This window comes from Callorhinus ursinus, unplaced genomic scaffold, assembly GCF_003265705.2.
Source record: "Callorhinus ursinus isolate GAN/ISIS: 27379988/994484 unplaced genomic scaffold, GSC_fseal_2.0 scaffold25, whole genome shotgun sequence".
Taxonomy (NCBI): domain Eukaryota; kingdom Metazoa; phylum Chordata; class Mammalia; order Carnivora; family Otariidae; genus Callorhinus; species Callorhinus ursinus.
This window is the reverse complement of record NW_027397087.1, coordinates 31,254,870-31,277,012: the sequence shown is the minus strand read 5'-3', so window position 1 is coordinate 31,277,012 and position 22,143 is coordinate 31,254,870. Positions and strand designations below refer to the sequence as shown.

Here is a 22,143-nt window from a genome sequence, read left to right as displayed (position 1 = left end):
TGATTGAGCCACCCAGGCATCCCCCTCCAGATTTCTTAATACATGAGAAACAAATAAGCTTTCTTTTTTGTTTCTTGCTATTTCAGTTTATTTTAGTTTTTTTTTTCCTGTTATTTGTAGCTGAATCAGATCTGAATTTATTATTCCTGGACTGGGCCACCTCAATTGTTAATGCTGATGTAGACCTGATTGGGTGATATAATCCCAACTCGGGCATGTCATGTACAAGCCAGGGACAAATGGATGCCACAGTCTTGAGATGCAGTCCCCAAATGCACAGCAGACCACTACCACCAGCCGGCCTAGCACTCACGTAAGTGTTAAGCCCAAATAACACCAACCAATCAACAAGAATCTGAGACTTCACTTTTTTAATAGATATAGATAGAAATAGTTCATGGTCTTTTGGTTGTAAAAGATGTACTCCATTCCTCTTTTTTCAAACTTCATCTCTGGACTGGGTGGGTACTCTGCTTGCCAGAAAAACTTTTACACTCCATACTCAATCTTTGCTCTTTAATAGTCTGTTTTTTTTCTTTAATACGATTCATTTTTAAAAACATTAAACTCTTTGGGTATCTGCCTGGCCCAATCAGTACAGCATGTGACTCTTGATCTCAGGGTTGTGAGTTCAAGCTCCAGGTTGGATGTAGAGATTAAAATAAAATCTTTGAAACAAACAAACAAAAAACAATTGAGCTATTTTAAAAGCGTGCTAATGACATGGTCTGTGGGAAAGCTATCTTTAGATCTCTGGTGAAATTGCTATGGAAAATATATTTCTAGTATTCCTAACATATGAACAAAAAAGACAATTAATCTTGACAATAGTATGTCAGTGGTAGTTATATTCACATGGGCCCACAAATAACTTACCAAAGTCTTTACATTTTCTCAAAGGGTCAAACATTCTAAAGATTATATGGATAATAACAGGTGACATTAAGTACTATAATTTCATCCTCCTCATAACCCTATTCAGTAGGTTCTGTTATTAATACTGAGAAAACTGAAGCACAGTCTAAGGTCACTAAGTAGTAAATGATGGAACTGAGGTTCAAATCCTCAGAGCTTCTGCTCTGGGCTTTTGTGTGTGGGAGTGGGTGAGGGGACAAGTATAACTTTTCAATTTTTTGAAGTGCTTTTATATTTATTTGTGTGGAATATAGACTGTAATCTGGATAATTGGAAGAATGCCTCTTGCCTCAGTTATTCAGACTTTTGAAGTTGACACAGTTCCTCTTCAAATTAATGTTAATTTTCTTTCTTTTTTAAAAGATTTTATTTTTAAGTAATCTCTACTCCCAACATGGGGCTCAAATTTATAACCCCGGAGATCAAGAGTTGCATGCTCCACCCACTGAGCCAGCCAGGCACCCCAGTGGTCATTTTCTTAATTGCTTAATATTAACATATATTATCTTACATGTATAGATATAAATAAATGCGTTTTATACATATTTTTACATAAATAAATGTATGGAAATAAAATCATAAAGTTAAAGAAAATGTGGTACATGTACATATTTGCATACATAACTTTAGATAATATAGCTTGCAATTTATTTTATCTTATTCTTCTCACACATTTGATTTACTCTTTTATAATTTTATTATTTATTTTTAAAAAAATTTTGTCAGAGAGATAGAGAGAGCTCAAGCAGGGAGAGTAGCAGGCAGAGGGAGAAGCAGACTTCCCGCTGAGTGGGGAGCCAGACTCAGACTCAATCCCAGGGCCCTGGGATCATGACCTGAGCTGAAGGCAGATGCTTAACCAACTGAGCCACCCAGGTGACCCTCTTTTATAATTTTAATAAAATACTTCAAGCTATAGAAAAGTAGAGAGAATGTTGCAACACTACTCATCTTCGTGGTTTGTCCAATCTTGATGCTGTATTTGCTACAGATAACTTTTTTTGTTTTTTGAATATATTTATATGTTCAAAAAAGGTATAGGGGGGACTGGCTAGCTCCCTTGGTAGAGCGAGTGACTCTTGATTTCAGGGTCATGGTCATGAGTTCAGACCCCACTTTGGGGTAAAGCTTACTTTAAAAAAAAGATACAGAGTTAAGTCCCCAACCTACCTCATCCCATATGCCCAGTTCCCATCCCATTAGTTACATATTTATTTTCCTCACTTGTGTGAATGGGTGGGCAAGTAAGTAAATACGAATATATTTGGACTCACTTTTTTTAAGTAAACTCTACCAAGTGGGGCTTGAACTTACTACCATGAGATCAAGAGTCGCATGCTCTATGGACTGAACCAGTCAGGCTCCCCTTAACTCACTTAAAAAAAAAAATTACAGGTAACATATTTTTTACATTTTTGTGTCTACACTCCTAACACTAACGCTTTACCACCTCTTTCCTCAGCTCGTTATTCAGTAAACAGTAAAACTCAATGTTCAAGGAATTGTTATTAACTCTGAAGAATCGGTAGTTTCTTATCACATTCTTTCGCCTCTATTCTTTCTGCTCCATCCACAAGCCAGTTTTCTAGAAAACAGACGTTTCCCCAAAGTCTAAAGTGCCCAGAGCGAAACAAATACGAGCGTTAAGCGAATAAATTTCACCTCCTCTAAGGAATTCCGGAGGGCGGAGGCAGCGGGACCCCGGAAAGTTGGGGACGGACGCGGGTGGGCGGCACCCGTGGGGAGGCGGGTCCCGCGGACTCCACCCAAGCCCTGCGCAGATTTGGCGCCAAACTCCGAGGCCTCTTCTCGCGGAGGATCTCCCGAGTCTCGCGATCAACGCTGTTTGGAAGCCGCGCTTAGCCCCGCGCTGTGGCTGCCGCAGTGCGCCCGAGGTGAGGAGTGGGTACGCGGGCGAGTGGAGGGCTGCGGGACGCGGCGGTCGAGCGAGGGGGACGGAGGAGCAGGGTGCTGGGGAGTCGCGGGGAGGGAGTGTGGAGGTTGGAGGAAAAGACTGAGACGGACCTGGGCAGAGCGGGACTGGAGAGGCCGCGACCGGTGGGGAAGAGGGCGGGCACTTTTACCTGTCGTTTTTCTTTGGGGTTCCCCTCTCGCCAAACTCAGCCTTTTAGCGGGAGCGAACGGGCATCAGTCCACCTTTACGTCGCCGGCTGCTTTCTGTCCGGGGGCTTCTAAGCATAGAAAGCGTCTTGTGAATGTGGGATGAATGGATGAATGAAGTTGAAGGGAGACTAGGGCGGGTGCGGGGATGGGAAGGGTGGAGAGGGGGGATGGGGCGGGAGAGTGGTTTTAGGGTGGCTAGCAAAGGAGGACACGGAGTCAGTCTGGTGGGACTTCCCTTTCGACACGGGCTACTGTTTTGTTAATTTGGATGAAGTTGGACATTGGACCCCTAAGGGTCTGGGAACGCATTGGAGTTTGGATATTAAATTTCTTTCTTACCTTCACTCCTGTGAGAGTTTGAGGACTGGGGGCGGGGGCGGGGAAGCTAAGAGAATTTCATCGATGTCTGAAAACAGTGTGCAACCACCGTCAAGAAGTGAAAGATAAGAGAGCTACCGTATTCACAGCCAGTTTACTGACAGACCCCACCCCACGCTTGGCCAGTTCCTTACATTGCATCTTGCTACACTGAATATAGTTTGTGCCCTGCCATCAAATTCACAGCTCCCTGTTCTCAAAAGTGTGAACTCCATTTCTTCCCAATGAAACTTGACTAGAATTAAACTTAACTTGAATATCCGTATTGTAGATAGGAAGCTAGTTTAGATTATATGACTTCTAACTGCCTTTTCAATTTTGAAAATCTGTGGTTATTGAACCTTACTTGAAGATAAGGTGGGTCATCATCGAGTTGATAACGTTGTTATGTATCTGTGGTCATGGAAATTTAGAATCGGAGAGCCTTTAGGGATCATTTAGCTCTAGTAGTAGTACAGTTTGAAGGAAGCTTTGGAATCTTTATTCCGTCATTCAGCAAGTATTTATGGAGCATCTGCTGTATACCAGCTTTGGGGATACAGTGGTGGAGCACAAAGAGACTCACCTGGTCTTTGCCTTTTTTAGAGCTGCAGTCTAGTATGGAAGACAAACATTAGATAATCACAGAAATGGAATATGATATTGAAACTGGGTAAATGCTATGAAATTGGTACTTGACACTTTGAATGCTTATTATAGGCGGATTTAATTCAGGGAAATTGGGGTAGACTTATCTGAGGAGGTGAGAGTTGAGATCTGAAAGGGATAAGGAGTCCGGGAAGAGCCTTCCAAGATAGGAAACAGCCTTATTAGCAAAGGACTCATGGCCCGAGGGATATGGCTCTTTCAAGAAACTGAAAGAAAAGATCATGAAGAGTTGTATGACGTGAGGCTGAAGAAGTAGGAAGGTGCCAAACCAGGCAGAGCCTTGGAGTTTTATCATTAGGCCAAGAGCAGTAGGAAGCCATTGAAATATTTAAGCTAAGTGGTAATGTGATTGGCTTTGTATTTCCAGACCTTCAGTCTAGCTGTAATATGGAGAATGGTTTGAAAAAGGCAAAAGTGGTTATGAGTAATGGTGTAACCAAAGGAAGAAATGTTAGGAAGTGGTTGTGGAGATAGGGAGAAATGAAAGACTTAACTGATGTTTAAGAAGTAAAATGGACAGGATATGTAGGATGGGGGAAGGAAGTATCAAGAATGACTTACAGGTTTCTTACTTGCATGGCTGGATAGATGTCACCCACTGAATTGGGAAAATTTAGAAGTTTGGTTTTGTACATGAGAAGTTATGGTTGCCTCTGAGAAATTGAAGAGCTGTAAAATGAGAAGTAGGGATCTGGGGCTTAGATTTGATGGTATCTCTGGGTAGAGATAAAAAATTAGATATTCATCTATAAATGATTATTAAAATCATGTGCATAAAGAAGTGAAGAGGGCCTAGGGTGGAGTCTTGAATACTTACTGAGCAGATTAGGGGAAGATGAATCTGCAAAGAAGATCCAGGAGGAGTGTCCAGAAAGGGAGGAAAACCAAGTAAGTACTGTGATTCAGAAGCGAACAAAAATGCTTTTCCAGAAAAAGAAACTGATCAAAAGTGTTAGCTGTTGTTAAGAGGTCAAGTTCGATGGTACTGAAAAGCATCCTTTCAGGTTATCAACCTGAGGATTATTTCCCTTCTGTGAAAGGAAACCTTAACTAGAAGAGGAATATGTAAACAGATTTTTATAAAGCTACTCTGGTTATAGTGGGGGTGAGGTACCTGAACCCTGCCTATTTCACACCCATTTGGACCATAGTTGGAAACCCTCTGAGGGGAGACTCAACAGTTGAGATAAAATGATTTGCTGAAAATCATGCAGTTATTGGGTGGTAGGGTCTGTGTTAGAACTCACTTCTGATTTCTAACCTGGTTTTTTCCCATAACTACTCTCTACTTCTTTTCATGATGTGAGTTTGAAATACGGTTTAACCGACTGAAACACATGCATTTTGCTGCAGGTGGAACTTAACTGTGTAATAAGGAGACTACTTGGATGAATAAACAGGTTTATTTATTTATTTATTTTTTTCTGTAGAGGAAAAGATGCTGGAGCCACAGGAGAATGGCTTGATTGACCTACCAGATTATGAGCATGTAGAAGATGAAACTTTTCCTCCTTTTCCACCTCCAGCCTCTCCACAGAGAGAAGATGGTGAAGGAGCTGAACCTGATGAAGGTCTGTGTAGAATTCCAAAAAAGTGCCTGTGTTCAGTTATCCATCTATTAGCATAGGAATGATACATTTTATAGACGAGGCTTAAATTATTTAAGTAATATTAAATCTTGGTATATTTCACCAGAGTCAGGGAGAGGAGCACCTGTTCCTGTACCTCCAAAGAGAACAGTTAAACGGAATATACCCAAGCTGGATGCTCAGAGGTGCATTTACTATTTCCTTAAACATTTGTTCCCCCCCTTTTTTTAATGTTATTTTTTCCCCCTTATATTAAAAAACTTTTACTTGGGATGATTTGGAGATCAGTTATTTGTCTTTTTTTTTTTTTTTTATATTTATTTATTTATTTATTTATTTGAGAGAGTGGGGAGGGCAGAGGGAGGGGGAGAGAGAATCTCAAGCAGACTCCCCACTGAGCATGGAGCCCATTGTGGGACTTGATCTCACGACCCTGAAATCATGGCCTGAGCTGAAATCAAGAGTTGAATGCTCAACTGACTGAGCCAGCCAGGCGCACTTTTTTTTTTTTTTCCCAGTTCAGCAGATAATATTTTTTCTTATGGTTTTGCTTTGGCCTTGAAACATATTTCTCTTCACAGATTAATTTCAGAGAGAGGGCTTCCAGCATTAAGGCATGTGTTTGATAAGGCAAAATTCAAAGGTAAAGGTCATGAGGTAAGAAATGTCTGATTTTTATTCTTTGTTCTTTCAAATATCAGTAGAACTGTGGGCCCATTATCATGTTCTGAGGAATCTTATAATGTTTCACAGATACCATCATTTATCATCATATTTCTTGAGAAACTAAGATGTAGTGGAAAGGGCACTGCTTGAAGAATCAGAAAACATGTCTTGTAGTCTCATTTTTGCCACTGTATTGCTTTAGGAAAATCACATCTAAGTCTGTAAGCTCTGAGTTTGTACTTTATAATTTCTAGGAATAAAACTGACTTAGTCTACCTTAAAGAGTGATTTTAGGCTTCCAGAGAGCAAGGACTTTACCTGTATCAATCACTTATGTGTCCCCAAGATATGACACATATCTTGTCATGTGTCTGATTCATAATAGACATCATTTAAGTTGAAAAATGAAGACATTTAAGAATGGTTGATCACTGTCTAAATGTATATTTTAAAGGTTCTTATCTTACCTTTTTTTTTTTTTTTTTTAAGTAGGCTTCATGCCTAGCATGGAGCCCAATGTGGGGCTTGAACTCGTGACCGTGAGATCGAGACCTGGGCTGAGATTAAGAGTCAGATGCTTAATTGACTGAGCCACCCAGGCACCCCTAAAAGGCTCTTATCTTGGAATAATGTAGATTATAGGTACAATTTTTTGCAGATTATGAAGTATTTTCAAATACTTTAATTCTCAAACCTGTGGGGTAGGTGTTGGTCCCATTATCTAGTTAAGGAATTTTAAGAGTTTTTTAAAAGATTTTATTTATTTATTTGATAGCGAGCACAGGCAGGGGCGTGGCAGAGGGAGAGGGAGAAGCAGACTCCCCACTGATCAGGGAGCCCGATTCGGGGTTCCATTCCAGGACCCTGGGATCATGACCTGAGCTGAAGGCAGCCACTTAACTGACTGAGCCGCCCAGGCACTGGAATTTTAGAGTTTTAAGTGTCCAATGCCAACAGTTAAGGGGAGAGCTTAGATTCCTCTTTCATAGCCTAGCTAGAGTAATGTTAATACAGAAGTGAGCATCATCTTAGTGTGGTATGCAGGATAATGGGAAAGAGGGAAGAGGTTGAAAGCAGACAGCAATTCAGATACTGTCGCACTACCAGGGTGAAGGTGAACAAGCTAAAGATAGCCTGATAGGGTAGTAGTAGAGAGATAAACAAAATACAGTACTTGTAGGCATGGGATATGAGGAGGTAAAAAGTAAAAAATAATCCCAAGAGGGGTGCCCAGCTGGCTCAGTTGGTAGAGCATGTGACTCTTGATCTTGGGGTCGTGAATATAAGCCCCACATTGGGTATAGAGCTTATTTTAAATAGATAAATAAATAAATAACTATTGGGTGTAGAGCTTACTTTAAATAAATAAATAAATAAATAAAAACAAAAAATCCAAGATTTCAGAAGCTGGGAGGCTGAAAAATTGTAGTACCTTTGCTCAGCTTCAGCAGACAGGAAGAGAGAAGTCTGTGTCCTATTTTGCCACAAAACTAAATGTAAATCAGGATATTTTAAAAGCATACCCAATTCGGAAAAAAAAAAGAGGGACACCTACCTGGCTCAGTCAGTGGAGCATGGGACTTGATCTTGGGGTTGTGAATTCAAGCCCCAGGTTGGACGTAGATCTTACTTAAAACAAAAAACTCCAAACCGTACTCATCTCAGTTAATTCATTGCCCTTGTTGAAATTTTCAGGTTGTAATGATGAATTGGTGCTTTGAATTTAATGACGTCTTCATCATTTTCATAATAAGTACTTTATTAAAATAAATGAGTTTATATGAAGGATAAAAATTTCGTGTTTCTTCACTGGGTGAGGGTGAGCTCCGGGCGTTTATGCTTTTTAGTGTTCTGTACTTTGCCCTTGGAAATTCTTACTGTTTTGTCACAAAGTTGAATCCGCACTGCTTTTTTCTCCATGTATGACTTGGGACTTATTTAGGTGTATTTAGGTGTTTCTCTTGTGACCTTTAGGTCTAATATGACATTGTGAGGTGACTGACCAGCCCCCCCCCAACAATTGGAAAATAATTTTAGGTGATTGAATTAAAAACAGACAAACTTACCTTTATTATCAGAATGAGAAGGATAACACATACTCTCAGTATTACTTTAATATATATGCTGCCGAAGCAAGCTCTTAGTATTACATGTTTAGTTACTGGTAGGGTTGACCATTGGCTTCTTAGACAAGATCAGATAACAACAATAATGGCCAGTATTTGAGTGTATACTTTGTGTCAGGCACTTTACTTGTATTACTTATTTCTCATAACCCTACAAAGTGTGTATAATATTATTCTCATACATGAAAAAGAAGGCACAGCGGCAAAGTGATTTGCTTAAAGTCATACAACTATTAAGTAGCAGGATTGAGATTTTGATTCTATACAGTGTGATCCAGAGCCTGTGCTTTTGACTGTTCTATTTTTTTTTAAAGATTTATTTATTTGAGAGAGCGAGAAAGAGAGAGAGAGTACATGATGGGGGGAGGGTCAGAGGGAGAAGCAGACTCCCCGCTGAGCAGGGAGGGAATCGATCCAGGGACTCCAGGATCATGACCTGAGCCGAAGGCAGTCGCCCAACCACTGAGCCACCCAGGCCCCTGCGACTTTCTATTTTTTTTTTAAATTATTATTTATTTGACGGAGCACAAGCAGGGGGAGCAGCAGAGGCAGAGGGAGAGGCAGACTCCCCGCTGAGCAGGGAGCCCAATGTGGGACTCGAGCCCAATGTGGGACTCGATCCCAGGATACCCAGATCATGACCTGAGCCAAAGGCAGATGCTTAACGGACTGAGCCATCCAGGCGCCCCTTGACTATTCTCTTTTTAAAATACTGTTAAGGGGTCCCTGGGTGGCTCAGTCAGTTAAGTGTCTCCCTCTTGGTTTCTGCTTGGGTCATGATCTCAGGGTTGTGAGATCAAGAGAGCCCCACATTGGGCTCCCCACTTAGTGGGGAGTGTGTTTGGGGATTTCTCTTCCTCTGCTCTTTCCCCCCACTCGTGTGTGCAAGCTCTCTCACACACTCTCTCAAAAATAAGTAAATCTTTAAAATACTGTTACAAGAAGAATAAAATATTTTACATTAAAACCAGGAATTTGGAATTTTGTTATTCATTAGTCCAGTTTATTAAACTTTGTTTTCATTTTAATTTTTAAAAATTTTAGTGTTAAATTGAAATTTCATATATGAAGAGGAATTGTGCCCTGAGAATGTTTAAACTGTTGTGAGTCTTTGTACTTTGCCCTTGGGATTTCTGAATATATTTTCAGTTTTGAATTCTCAATGCTTTGTTCTGTATATATGATTTAGGGACCTGTCATTTTGTTTAGTTATTCCTAAAAGATAACTTGACATATTTTATTAAAGCTTATTTTCACATGTTACTTTACAGTTCTGAAAAGATACATGATTATCCATCTGCCTTCAGCTCAGTTCATGATCCCTGAGTCCTGGGATCGAGCTCTGCATCAGCCCCACATCACATCTGGCTACCCGATCAGCAGGGAGACTGCTTGTCCCTCTCCCTCTGCTGTTCCCCCTGCTTGTGCTCTCTCTTACACTCTCTCTCTCCAATAAATAAATTCTTTTAAAAAAAGATACATGATTATCTTTTAACTTTCATTAAGTTTTTATACTGGATTTTTTTTTTTTTTAATCATATCCAGTGCTCTTTTAGACTGTAATCCTCTAAGCTCAATAAATAGTTCTCTTCTTAAAGTTTCTTCAGAAGTTTCTTAACCTTATAAATATAAAATGACACCAGTGACTTTGGCATTACTATTCAATTCTAAAATCTGCTGACAAGGTCAGTTGTGAGAATGAGTCTTCTATTTAGCATTTTTATTTTTATGTGCCAGGCTGAAGACTTGAAAACGCTAATCAGACACATGGAGCATTGGGCACATAGGCTATTCCCTAAACTGCAATTTGAGGATTTTATTGACAGAGTTGAATACCTGGGAAGTAAAAAGGAAGTTCAGGTAGGTGTTGAGATTATTATGAATATCATTCATAATGCTAAATAGTGCCAAGAATGGATTTTAGTTGAGGCTAAGTCACTGTTTGGCATTTTCATTTTGAAATCTGTCATGGTAGAAGGAAAATTAGTAGTTATTTGAAGAACAACTTTTTGAAACTAAGAATTGAATAAATTCTCATTTTCCCCCAAATGTTACTGATGAAAATGTAAAAATATTCTTTATTTTCAGACCTGTTTAAAACGAATTCGACTTGACCTGCCTGTTTTACATGAAGATTTTATTAGCAATAATGGTAAGAATATAGGTTTATTTATAAGAATTTTGCTTTTAGAAATAGATCTAGTTGGGGCAGGGGTAGATTAAGCAGTGGGTTCTTCATCTATATTGAGTATTGAGTAAACATAATTACAGTAAATAGGAATGAGTTAAAATGCCTTGGTACATCTAGAATGTTGTTTGACACTTGTTTCTTAAAGACATGCCTCCAGTGCCATTAAGAGATGCTGTAAAAATATATTTAGTCAGAGAACTTGAACCTTTGAGAACTGATACCCACTGAGCCTTTGTAGTGCTTGGTTAATGAAAATAAATGACAAGATGTAGTGTTCATATACATATACACCATTAAAAGTGGCTCTGGGGAATTAGAATAATTAGATGATGAAATAGTTTACATTTCCCTTAAGAGTATAGATCCAGTACACAGATGGTCCCCAGCTTAACAACGGTTTGACTTACGGTTGTTTGACTTTATAATGGTACAGAAGTGGTAGGCATTCAGTAAAAAACATACTTAGAATTTCAAATTTTGATTTTTTTCCCCAGGCTAGCATATGTGCTGTGATACTCTCTTGTGATGCTGGGCAGGAGTGGCCACACTGCCCAGTCAGCCACATGGTCATGAGGGTAAACAACTGATAGACTGACCACCATTTTGAACCCATACAACCATTCTCTTTTCCACTTTCAGTACAGTGTTCCATAAATTACATGAGATATTCAACACTGTATTATAAATAAAATAGGCTCTGTGTTACAGGATTTTGCCTAACTAGGCTAATGTAAATGTTCTGAGCACATTTAAGATAGGTGAGGCATATTGAATCCATTTTTGACTTAAGATATTGTCAACTGATGATGGTCTTATCAGGATGTAACCCCATTTTTAGTTGAGGAAGATTTCTATAGGTCTTCAGTAAGACCCATGTGACTGTTCCTGGTATTGATTGCATTTGTTAGTTGTACAGTGCAACCATAGGCGGTCACACACATCAAAACATATGGTTCCTGCCGACAGGGTCTGTATAGTTATCAGATTCTCTGTGCGATGGCTCCATACATATTTGTTTGTTTTTGTTTTTTAAACTTTTAATAGATGTGGTAGAAAATACAGCTCCCTGTAGAATCCCCCCAAGTTATTGATAAATTGGAAAATGTGAAGAATTGTGATTTAACTAATCCAAGATTTAATATTTTGGTAAGATATGATATGTATCACTGGCATAGGATTTGGTATATGGAAAGGAATTAGTAACTACAGTAAATCCCACAGCACATACCACTGGGTTAGATAGTTTATTCCGGTAGCAGTTTTTGAGCTGCATAGTGTGTGCTTGAGTTTCAGGGATAAAGGTGAATAAGATCAGACCCCTTGCTTCATGGGCTAGCAGACTAGTGAATGAGTGAGACATAATATCACCCGATAGGTGCTGAAATTAGAGGGAGAAACGGGGCACAGCGTAGGTTGCAAAGGAGAGCATAGTTGCTTTTACCCAGGGGAGGGGAAAGAAAACCTTACAGGACAAATCACAAGTACTTTGAATGAGAAGCAGTAGAGTTCAGGCAAAGGTGATTTTTGAGAGAGGGACTCATTTGTGCAGAGGCATAAGTGAACCCGGGACTACTGATGGGATTATAGGCTTGCTGAAATACTGGATACATAGAAGAGGCCTCTATCATAGAGCCTTGTTTGTTGAATCTGTCTTTGTATCCTAAAAGAATGGTCTTCAGATCTTTTGGATAAAGGCACTACAGTGGGAAAAGTGTTTTGAGTATTTTCTTTATTTTTTATAGTACATGTACTACTGATATGATAACTAATACTTTTTTTTTTAAGATTTTATTTGTTTATTAGAGAGAGAGACAACGAGAGAGGGAACACAAGCAGGGGGAGTGGGAGAGGGAGAAGCAGGCTTCCCACGGAGCAGGGATCCTGATGCGGGGCTTGATCCCAGGACCCTGGGATCATGACCTGAGCCGAAGGCAGATGCTTAACGACTGAGCCATCCAGGCGCCCCAATACTTTTTTTTTTTTAAGATTTTATTTATTTGAGAGAGCGAGTGAGTGCTGAGTACGAGCCGGGAAAGGGGCAGAGGGAGAGAGAGAAGCAGATTCCCTGCTGAGTGCGGAGCCCAATTCGGGAGCTCTATCCCAAGACCCTGTGATCATGACCTGAGCCGAAGTCAGACACTTAACCGACTGAGCCACCCAGGCACCCAAAAGTGCACATTTTTATTCTCACAAGAACATTACCATGAGGTTTAAAGTGAGAACAATATGACTTAATATTCTATTTTATTTTCTCCAAAATTTGGGGCTGATACCTCATTGATGTTGTAGATACAGTTATTCTCCCCCCCAACCCCCCCATCTTGGTTTCACCTTACTAAGATGCATCCAAATAGAAGTAGAGTATCCTTAACCACACTTAATGTTTTCCCATCCCATCACTAATGCAAGGATTTTTGTTGAAGTCACAAGCGAATTATCATCTACCTTTTTTCAGTCAGTTGTTTTTCTTAAAAGTTAATCAGGGGTTAAATTTTAATATTTTTGACAGAGAGATAGTCCTGTAACTCCTCTGCTCAGAGCCCCGTAGTGGCTCCTTATTTCACCCAAAGCGAAAGCCGAAATCCTTATAATATAGTCGTCCTTGGCCCTACAGTATCTATTCCTTACCCCACCCCCCTCGCTTCTCTGACTGTATCTTTTACAGTTCCCCACTCAGAGTGCTTTAGCGACTGCTTGCCTCCTAGCTGTTCTTTAAGTCTTTTGCACTCTTACACTCAGCCTTGAACATATCCTTCGTCCTCCTTCCCACCCCCAAGTCTGCATGGCTGTCTTACCCCTTCAAACTGTGCTCAGATGTCAACTCCGTGAAGTTGTACTCCTACCCCCAGCCCTGATTCCCCTATCCTTTTTTCCCCATAGTACTCATTTCCCTTTAATTATTGTATATTTGCTTATTGGTTAGTTTATATGTGCCAAAATGATGGCATCCTGTAGCACGTTGAATATTTGTCTTAAGCTTCTTTGCCACAGTCGCTTGCCTGTTAATGTTGCAGTGAGTGAATTTCATGTGTGGTTCTAATTTTTTTAATCCCATTTTTATCAGTCGAAACTCTATCAGTGGTTATGTTCACATTGGTTTCCCATAAAATATTGTATTAAGGAGGCCATGTACTACGGAAGAGATGACTACTTTCATGGCTCACAAACAGTAGTTCTTTACGTATGTCATTACCATTAACTCGGAATCCTGTACACCCTGCAAGGTGAAGCATAGTAGAAACCCCAAAATTGCATAATTGGTTCTAATACTTGTTTCTTTTTTTTAAAGATTTTATTTATTTATTTGAGAGAGAGAATGAGAGAGAGAGAGCACATGAGAGGGGGGGAAGGTCAGAGGGAGAAGCAGACTCCCTGCCGAGCAGGGAGCCCGATGCGGGACTCGATCCCGGGACTCCAGGACCATGACCTGAGCCGAAGGCAGTCGCTCAACCAACTGAGCCACCCAGGCGCCCCCTAATACTTGTTTCTTAACTTCTCTAACAATTTTCTCCCTGTACCCCATCAATATTTCCTGACAAAGGAATGCATCTTAGTTTCTTGCCACATTTTTTTTTTCCATGTCAGGACAAGTGTATTGATTTTTGTCTTTCACTGTTAAGGAAGAAACATCAAAAGGGATTTGGTTGTAAAATTAAATATCATAGGATTTTTAACCTCACTGGAATAATTATAAAGGACCTGTTTTAAACGTTTGCTAGTTGTGATGGTTTTTACTATATTAGCTAATACCTCAAGGCACAGTATATACATAGGACAAGGTTAGTGTGTGAAAATTTGTATTTCAAATGGTGGTCTTGGTGATTTTTTTTTTTTTTTTTTTGCCTACTTGTCAGATCAGATGACATTTTTTTTTAACCCTGTAATGTGAATGATGTAGGAAGAAGGTGAGGTTTCAGCTTTGCTGTTTTCTTAATTCTTGTTTCTCTATTTTCTACCTTCTCTTCTATATATTATTTTACAAAAATCTTTTTAAGCTACCACTTGTGCATTTTGTTGAGGTTGTTTTGGTGTTAAAACTAGACAGTCTGCTTGGGCGCCTGGGTGGCTCAGTTGGTTAAGCGACTGCCTTCGGCTCTGGTCATGATCCTGGAGTCCCGGGATCGAGTCCCACATCGGGCTCTCTGCTTGGCAGGGAGTCTGCTTCTCCCTCTGACCCTCTTCCCTCTCGTGCTATCTCTCATTCTCTCTCTCAAATAAATAAATAAAATCTTTAAAAAAAATAAAACTAGACAGTCTGCTTAACTGGGTGATCAGAATCAGCTGTATGTCACAGTATGCTGAAATTTAAAAAATGAGTGAGGGCCCAGCTCTCCCGCCCTTCTGCAGTGTGGAGCTGTTTGCCTTTAAGGTAGCACCCAGGCCACACAATAACTGTCATATGGATAAATGATAGTTTGTCACTGCCTGTCTTTATTTTAAGTTAGTTCAATAATTTTAAGTTAGTTCAATAATTTTTCTAAATTCTTAAATATAAATGGAAGATACAATATATACCACTGTGGATCATTTTGAGGGCATCCTACTTTGAGATAACTGGTGTATAGGGCTTTAAGAATTTATTAGGACTAATGTAGAGAGCACAATTTTTTAAATTAATGTGGAAATATGTCCACAGATCTCTAAATTTTTTTTTCTTTGATTTTATTTTTTATTAAATATATATTTTAAAGATTTTATTTGTGAGAATGAGAGAGAGAGAGAGAGAGCACGAGAGGGAAGAGGGTCAGAGGGAGAAGCAGACTCCCTGCTGAGCAGGGAGCCCAGTGTGGGACTCGATCCCAGGACTCCAGGATCATGACCTGAGCTGAAGGCAGTCGCTTAACCAACTGAGCCACCTAGGTGCCCTGAAAGATTTTATTTTTGAGTAATCTCTACACGCATTGTGGGTCTTAAACTCACAACCCCAAGATCAAGAGTTGCGTGCTCTGACTGAGCAAGCCAGGCACCCCTCCTTTTTCATTTTGTGTCTGAGTTTTACCCTATTAAAAAATAGCTTATATAAAATTATTACTGTGTTATATAGACACTATAGCAAGCTATTAAAATGTTTTTGTTTAAAGCAAGAATATGGTTTGGACTCTTTTAAGTTCATTAGCCCAAGCAGAAAATATTTTCTAATAATAACTAAGAACTTGTGCTTTCTGTTCATGCATATTTTTAAACTAGTATTTCCATTTGACCTAAAATGTCTCTTTAAAATGATTTATAAGGGCGACTGGGTGGCTCAGTCGGTTAAGTGTCTGCCTTCAGCTCAGGTCATGATCCCGGGGTCCTGGGATCGAGTCCCGCATCGGGCTCCCTGCCAAGCAGGGAGTCTGCTTCTCCCTCTCACCCTACCCCCTCTTGTGTTCGCTCTGTCTCAAATAAATAAAATAAAATCTTAAAAAAAAAAGTGATCACTCCTCTTAAAATGATTTATAAATATTCCTTTTACTTGTTTGAATCAAGCACGTACAGGTGTCCCTCGAACACCACAGGTTTGAATTGAGCAGGTCCAGGTACAGATTTCTTAAGGGTCAGTACTGTAAAATGTATTTTTTCTTCCTTATGTTTTTCTTTAATAACATTTTCTTTTCTCTAGCTGACTTTAAAAGGATAGTATAAAATACACATAATATAGGTAATATGTGTTAATTGACTATGTTATTCGTATTCTGGTCAACAGTAAGCTATTAGTAGTTAAGCTTTGGGGGAGGCAGAAGTTCTATGTGGATTTTTGACTGTGCTCGGGGTCGGCATCCCTAACTCCTCTGTTGTTCAAGGATCATCGGTATTTGGAACATTCTCACGCCCCAGAGCAATTTGAGGAAACAAATAGTTTCTTCAGGTCTGGCACCTTGTTACTTTAAACTGGTTTTTAACTAAGAGATGCATTAAGCTTTTTCTAACTAAAGATGTACTAACTTTTATCTCTACTGCAGATGAAGGAGAAAATCATGGCCATGATGTAACTGCTACCCAATCAGATCCCTTTTTGACAAACTCATTGGAAAGTGAGAATTTTGCTTCTGAGTCAGGTAGAAGCCTAACAGAAGAACAACAACAGAGAATTGAGAGAAATAAACAACTGGCCTTGGAAAGAAGGCAGGCCAAGCTGAATAACAGTCAGTCCCTCGGAAATGGTAAATTTTATGCTGGATTTTATGTGCTACCATTAATACATTAGGGCATGTTAGAAATTTTAACTTCTCTACTATCTGCAAAATAAAATGCCTCTAGGAATAGAAAAATCTGATATATTAAGTTTATGTGTATCTGAGAAAGAGCACGTGTGTGTGTGAGCATGAGCTATTTGGAATCCTCAAAGAATAAATGAATCCAAGATGGTTCTCTGGATAGCGGAGTACCTCTTAAAAATGTTTTTTTAATCACTTCAACTTGATTCTGAATCTTTCAAAAATACATTCTTCCCTGACTCCTTAAAGTATGTGACATGTATTTTATCTTTATTTTTTTTAAAGATTTTAAAAATTTATTTATTTGAGAGAGAGCGAGCGAGCACGAGGGGGGGAGGGGCAGAAGGAGAAGCAGGCTCCTCGCTCAGCAAGGAGCCCGACTTGGGGCTCAATCCCAGGACCCTGGGATCATGACTTAAGCCAAAGGCAGATGCTTAACCAACTGAGCCTCATATTTTATCTTTAGCATAATTTTGAACATTGATTATTATGGTACTTTCCTAAACATATAGAATGCCTTGTGCACCCTTTGAGGATTTTAGAGCCATTTGCTGTGACATTTAAATAGTTCCTTACTTTTTATTGCATTGTGTCACTTAGCTGTCAGTTTGCTTATCTGATGCATTCTCTTCTCTTTTTTAAAACTGTCTTAAGGGCTGCCTGGGTGGTTCCGTCGTTAAGCGTCTGCCTTCGGCTCAGGTCATGATCCCAGGGTGCCAGCACCTGGGATCGAGTCCCATGTCAGGCTCCCTGCTCAGCGGGGAGTCTGCTTCTCCCTCTGTCTGCTGCTCCCCCTGCTTGTGTGCATGCTCTCTCTCTCTCTGGCAAATAAATAAAAATCTTTTAAAAAATAAAACGGTCTTAGGCCTAGCTTAGGTTGGAGTATGGTAAGTTTTGAGGCAGTCCAGATGGGGACGCTACCAAAACGAAAAGATATTCCACCGTGGGTGAAAGCTCCCGAAGACTTGAAAGATCCCGAGGTGTTGCAGGTCCAGACGCAGCTCTTGGAAGCTATGTTTGGCCCAGCTGGATCTCGAATCCCGTACATCGAGCAAGTGAGCAAAGTCATGCTCGAGCTAAAGGTTCTGGAATCCTCGGACCTCACCGAGATCGTGGTTTATGGCTCTTACTTGTATAAGCTCAGGGCCAGGTGGATGCTCCAGTCCATGGCCGAATGGCACCGCCAGCGACAGGAACGAGGGATGCTCAAACTTGAGGATGCCATGAAAGCCCTAGAGCTAGGTCCTTGGATGAAGTGAAGCCAGTTTGCAACCAACGTACCTGGAATCAGGATTTAAAGAGTAAACTGTCTCCAGAGCTGGAATGGATGTGGTCTGGTTGAAATTCTCCTCCAGCCTGACAAGGAAAAACCAGCTGATTTTTGGGTCTCCACCTTTGTCTCTGAGTTCTAATGTGGCTCCCCCTCCCAGGTTTGCTAATTAAAATAAAATTTTAAATAAAAAAATAAATAAATAAATAAAACGGTCTTAAAATTTGCTATTTTTAAAACAGATTGGGTTTGCTAATGCAAACTGGTTTTGAATGAAGCAGATTGCATGTCTTTCTCAATTTCCAATGTAGTTTTCCTTTTGAAATGGGAAAATAAGAATTATGGTTAAGTAGTGAAGATACCATGTTATAAAACAAGTTTCACCCAAGATAATGGAATTTGCAAGTGAAAATTAGTGTAACTACATTGTTGTTCTTTCCAATTAAAATCAGCTTAATCTTCAACTTTACAAATGGATATTTTATTACTACCAGGTGAAAAATTACATGAAGCTCCAGCTATCATTGATGGCACTTCCTTTGCTGTCATTATCAAAGTGTACTTGGCAATAAGCATTTTAAGGCTCATCTTCTATTTATAACATATGACTTAAAATTTGCCTAAATAGAAATAAGGATCCTAAATTTTCTTTGCTAGAGATCACTTTGATGTATAGCTGTTAAGAGCATTTTTTTTTGAGCATTTGATTTTTAAACACTTTTATCTAATAGCTGTGATATTGAATGAGAACAGTTGCATTTGGCTATGATTCAAGAGTTTGAGTTCAGTACCTTTGAAGACTTGCATTTTTGAGTGGACTTGATACGTGTATAAAAATGACTATTTGGAAGAAAGTGATCATAAATTTTATTTCCACGATATAAGCTTGTGGAGAGATTTATATTTATCAGGTCAGATTGGATCAGGTGCTTATAAGGAGTAATAATGATGATTTCTCTTTCAGACTTGTTAATAAATACACCCAGGGCACAGACCATTGAAGAGGTTAATACAGGTGAGGATCAAGAGGAGGAGTCATTAGATGGATTTAACAAAGACATTCTAGACCATCCACATAATAATGCTGCTGCCAATGCTGTAAATGAGGAGGAGCAATTAAAAATAGAGAACACACAACTGGACCAATCCTTTTAAAAATGTACAGTAGTAACTTTATGCTTTATCCAGAAATGTTACTGAGGTTGGATAGGCATCAACTAAGAAAATCCATTAACCTGCTGTCCTCTAAGTTTTAGATTAGTATGTATTTTGTCTGCTTGGAGTGAAAATCCTTATGTAGTAAGACTTTCACAGATTCCGGTTTAAAATATGGTATTATTTATACTTGTTTCTTATTAACTTTAGTTGAGCCTGTTTATTCTCTTTAGTGTTTATTTTTATATAGATATAACTTTATAAAAATGATTAGTAGTTACAAGCACCTTCTGCTGCTAGTGTGCTACTGAATGTCTTGTTTTCACTAAATTGGGGGTTTTGAGATGTAAATATGTAATGATTATTAATGTCTTTTTTTAAAAGAAATAAAAATCATAAACTATCTCGAGGCTTTATGAAAGTTTCTTACTGCTATTTAGTTCTGCAATATACACTTTTGGTAAAATGTTTAAGGTTTCTGTATGTGTTTACGTGTATTTTGAGGAGTCATTTCATTTTTTTAGTATTTTTTTTTAAGATTTTTTTTTTTTTTTTTTGACACAGAGATAGTACAAGTAGGCAGAGCGGCAGGCAGAGGGAGAGAGAGAGAAGCAGGCTTCCCGCTGAGCAGGGAGCCCGACGTGAGGCTCGATCCCAGGACCCTGAGATCATGACCTGAGCCGAAGGCAGATGCTTAACAACTGAGCCACTCAGGCGCCCCATTTGAGGAGTCATTTTAAAAGGGTCACCTGAAAGGCTGCTGTCTTGCCTGGCCTGCGTTGGTGCTAGGGGAGTTCACATGCTCCTTGATACTTTACTGACTAGTGGGAGAAACTTGCAAAGCATCATGAGGAACACAGAGCACCTAGGGATGATCCAGATAGGGCACCTTTGCATTTGTGGAGGACAACCCAAGGGTTGGGAAGGACATGTCTAATAATGATACAGAAATGGAAATCTAGGAAGTAAGAAAGACTTGGGAATGGCAAATATGAGGCTAGAAGTGTTAGGGCCAGATGGCGATAAGATCTGATTGGAGTTTTTCCTGCCTGAGTTATCAGCTTGGTGGAGAAGTAAATTACAGAAAAAGTGCCATGTTGACAACCGAGTTTAAAGGTCTATGGGCAACAGGGAAAGGCAAAGCAAGTTTTTACAAACTAGGAGATGGGAAGTTTGCTTTTTTTTTCTAAATTTTTTTAAGATTTTATTTTTTTAAGTAATCTCTACACACAACATGGGGCTCGAACTTAGAACCCTGAGATCAAGAGTCGCATGCTCCACCAGCTGAGCCAGCCAGGTGCCACGGGAAGGTTGCTTTTTGTGAGAGAGACTGGCACAGTGATGGTGTTAAAGTGGCTTTGGTTTCTGTGAGGCTGGGACAGGCAGGCATCTTAACGCCATCAGGCTTGCTGACTTCTGTTGGGGATGGAGAGTGACAAGGATGGTTTGGCTGAAAGGAAGTTGAGCACAAGAACATACGGGTTGCGGGGAGGGGGCCTCTGTGGCTGGCTGGGGACTGGCCTCGCGGTGGACTAAAAAGTTACTCTTCCAGGGTGGGATACACTGGCAAAGTAACAAGTCTTCAACAGGGGCAAGGCCAATGCAGCTCCATCCAAGGAGTACTCAGCAAAATGAGAGCGTGGAAAGGGAAGTTTGTGATAACACCTTACTTACCTGTGCACTCCACCCCACTCCCTGTGCCTTGTCCCCAACTGGTGTGGGGACAGCAGGGGAGGTTTGAGTCACATGAAATAGGAGTCTTAAAGTGGGCAGGTGGACAGAACTAAGTCTTACCTGAAGGCAACTGAAAAGTTAATCTGACAGCTGTCAGAGGGGCCTAGGACCCAAATGGCCCAGAGGAACAGTTACTAGAAAAATTAAAACTTATTTTGAAAGAACGGATTTGAGACAAGCTAATCAAAAATCAATTCTGGATTTATTAAAAAGAGACTGGCAATCTGACCTGCAGAGTCACCATTCATGATCTCTCCATTTCTGAAAAATCAGTTTCCACAGGGATCTAACTTCTCTTTAATGCAGCTTTAATTAATGATGAGAAAACATTTTGTGCATTGGTGAGCTATCTACCGCATCCCAGTCGATTAGAACGTTAGGTGACACAGAATATTAGATGTTAAGATTAGGAGGAAAGTTGAAAGCATTCACAAAACAGCTCTTTTAATGAAGTAAAAAGAGTATTTCACATTCCATAACTGTTGGAAACATCCAGGAGAGCGAGATCCCTTATCTCCTCTAGGAGTGTGTATAGGCTTCTTCCCTTTGTTTGGCAGTATTTTTGATAATCTTCCTGAATGACGTTTACTTTGACTTCTTGGGCAAGCTGAGCTTCCTCCACAGATCTAGTTACTTCTTTCACTAAATCACTCTTTAACAAGAGGGAGCTCTGATGAAAAAGTTCTGTATCTGGTATCATGTACGGTTTGTTGCTTATTATTTCAAGCCTGATTGTATCAGAATGGCAACGGGAGGCCTGTACAGATATTCTCACCTATCACAGAGAAGAAAATGCATATTACCAAATCACATTCTTTATACTTGACGTTGAAAGCAATGCTTAATGTAAATATGGACTTACTGTTACATGGTCAAACAGATGGAACGTGACAGACTCCCCGCCTGTTGTGGTAGAGGTGATTTTGTTTTGAAATCGTTGAAGGGATCCCGGTTTCCATTCCGAACGGCTGTCTGGGCCACATGAGATCACCAAACCATCTTTATTTCTTAAATAAGCAGCACCTTTAATCCCAAACCTGAATCATTGCCAGAATAAAAATCGAGATAATGTATTCTTAGTATACAAATCTTGTACACTCAATCTAGAATGCTAGTTTTTATTCTAGATCAAAAACAACTTTTCCTCTCA

The 22,143-nt window shown here is 39.8% G+C and overlaps 3 protein-coding genes and 1 non-coding gene across 8 annotated transcripts in view; 3 read left to right on the top strand and 1 right to left on the bottom strand.

Annotated features, from left to right (window-relative positions):
• Nucleotides 1–2,697: 2,697 nt before the first annotated feature.
• On the top strand, nucleotides 2,698–19,664 carry TIPIN (TIMELESS interacting protein). 2 transcript variants are annotated; one of them, XM_025884548.2, is made up of 8 exons: nucleotides 2,698–2,810; nucleotides 5,496–5,636; nucleotides 5,761–5,839; nucleotides 6,236–6,311; nucleotides 10,184–10,306; nucleotides 10,535–10,598; nucleotides 16,580–16,780; nucleotides 19,069–19,664. In XM_025884548.2, the coding sequence occupies exons 2-8, from the start codon at nucleotides 5,504–5,506 to the stop codon at nucleotides 19,257–19,259; spliced, it is 867 nt and encodes a 288-aa protein (XP_025740333.1). In that variant the 5' UTR covers nucleotides 2,698–2,810; nucleotides 5,496–5,503; the 3' UTR covers nucleotides 19,260–19,664. The 2 variants fall into 2 exon arrangements, with proteins under 2 accessions (XP_025740333.1, XP_025740334.1); XM_025884549.2 differs by lacking the exon at nucleotides 2,698–2,810 and adding an exon at nucleotides 4,491–4,953.
• Nucleotides 11,513–11,648, top strand: LOC112833476 (small Cajal body-specific RNA 14). The gene has a single exon (XR_003210637.1).
• LOC112833396 (developmental pluripotency-associated 5 protein) lies at nucleotides 17,729–18,256 on the top strand. Its single transcript, XM_025884551.2, has one exon. It carries the CDS (start codon nucleotides 17,743–17,745, stop codon nucleotides 18,091–18,093), a length of 351 nt encoding a protein of 116 aa, XP_025740336.1. The 5' UTR covers nucleotides 17,729–17,742; the 3' UTR covers nucleotides 18,094–18,256.
• A 1,509-nt stretch (nucleotides 19,665–21,173) lies between the features above and the next one.
• The window catches only part of DIS3L (DIS3 like exosome 3'-5' exoribonuclease), a 31,529-nt gene continuing 30,559 nt past the window's right edge, over nucleotides 21,174–22,143 (bottom strand). For 3 of the 4 annotated variants that reach the window (XM_025883839.2, XM_073877222.1, XM_025883840.1), the window contains 2 exons: nucleotides 21,856–22,030; nucleotides 21,174–21,768 (listed from right to left, as the gene is read on the bottom strand). In XM_025883839.2, coding sequence (XP_025739624.1) covers nucleotides 21,460–21,768; nucleotides 21,856–22,030 — 484 coding nt within the window. In that variant the 3' untranslated portion in view covers nucleotides 21,174–21,459. Of the gene's footprint in view, nucleotides 21,769–21,855; nucleotides 22,031–22,143 lie in introns of those variants that run through there. The other variant, XR_003210521.2, reaches the window with a different exon arrangement.

Coding starts and splice junctions, on each gene's coding strand:
- TIPIN (XM_025884548.2), top strand. CDS start 5,504: ATGCTGGAGCCACAGGAGAATGGCTTGATTGACCTACCAGATTATGAG. Junction 10,307..10,534: donor GAAGTAAAAAGGAAGTTCAG/GTAGGTGTTGAG, acceptor CTTTATTTTCAG/ACCTGTTTAAAACGAATTCG. Junction 16,781..19,068: donor CAGTCAGTCCCTCGGAAATG/GTAAATTTTATG, acceptor TTTCTCTTTCAG/ACTTGTTAATAAATACACCC.
- LOC112833396 (XM_025884551.2), top strand. CDS start 17,743: ATGGGGACGCTACCAAAACGAAAAGATATTCCACCGTGGGTGAAAGCT.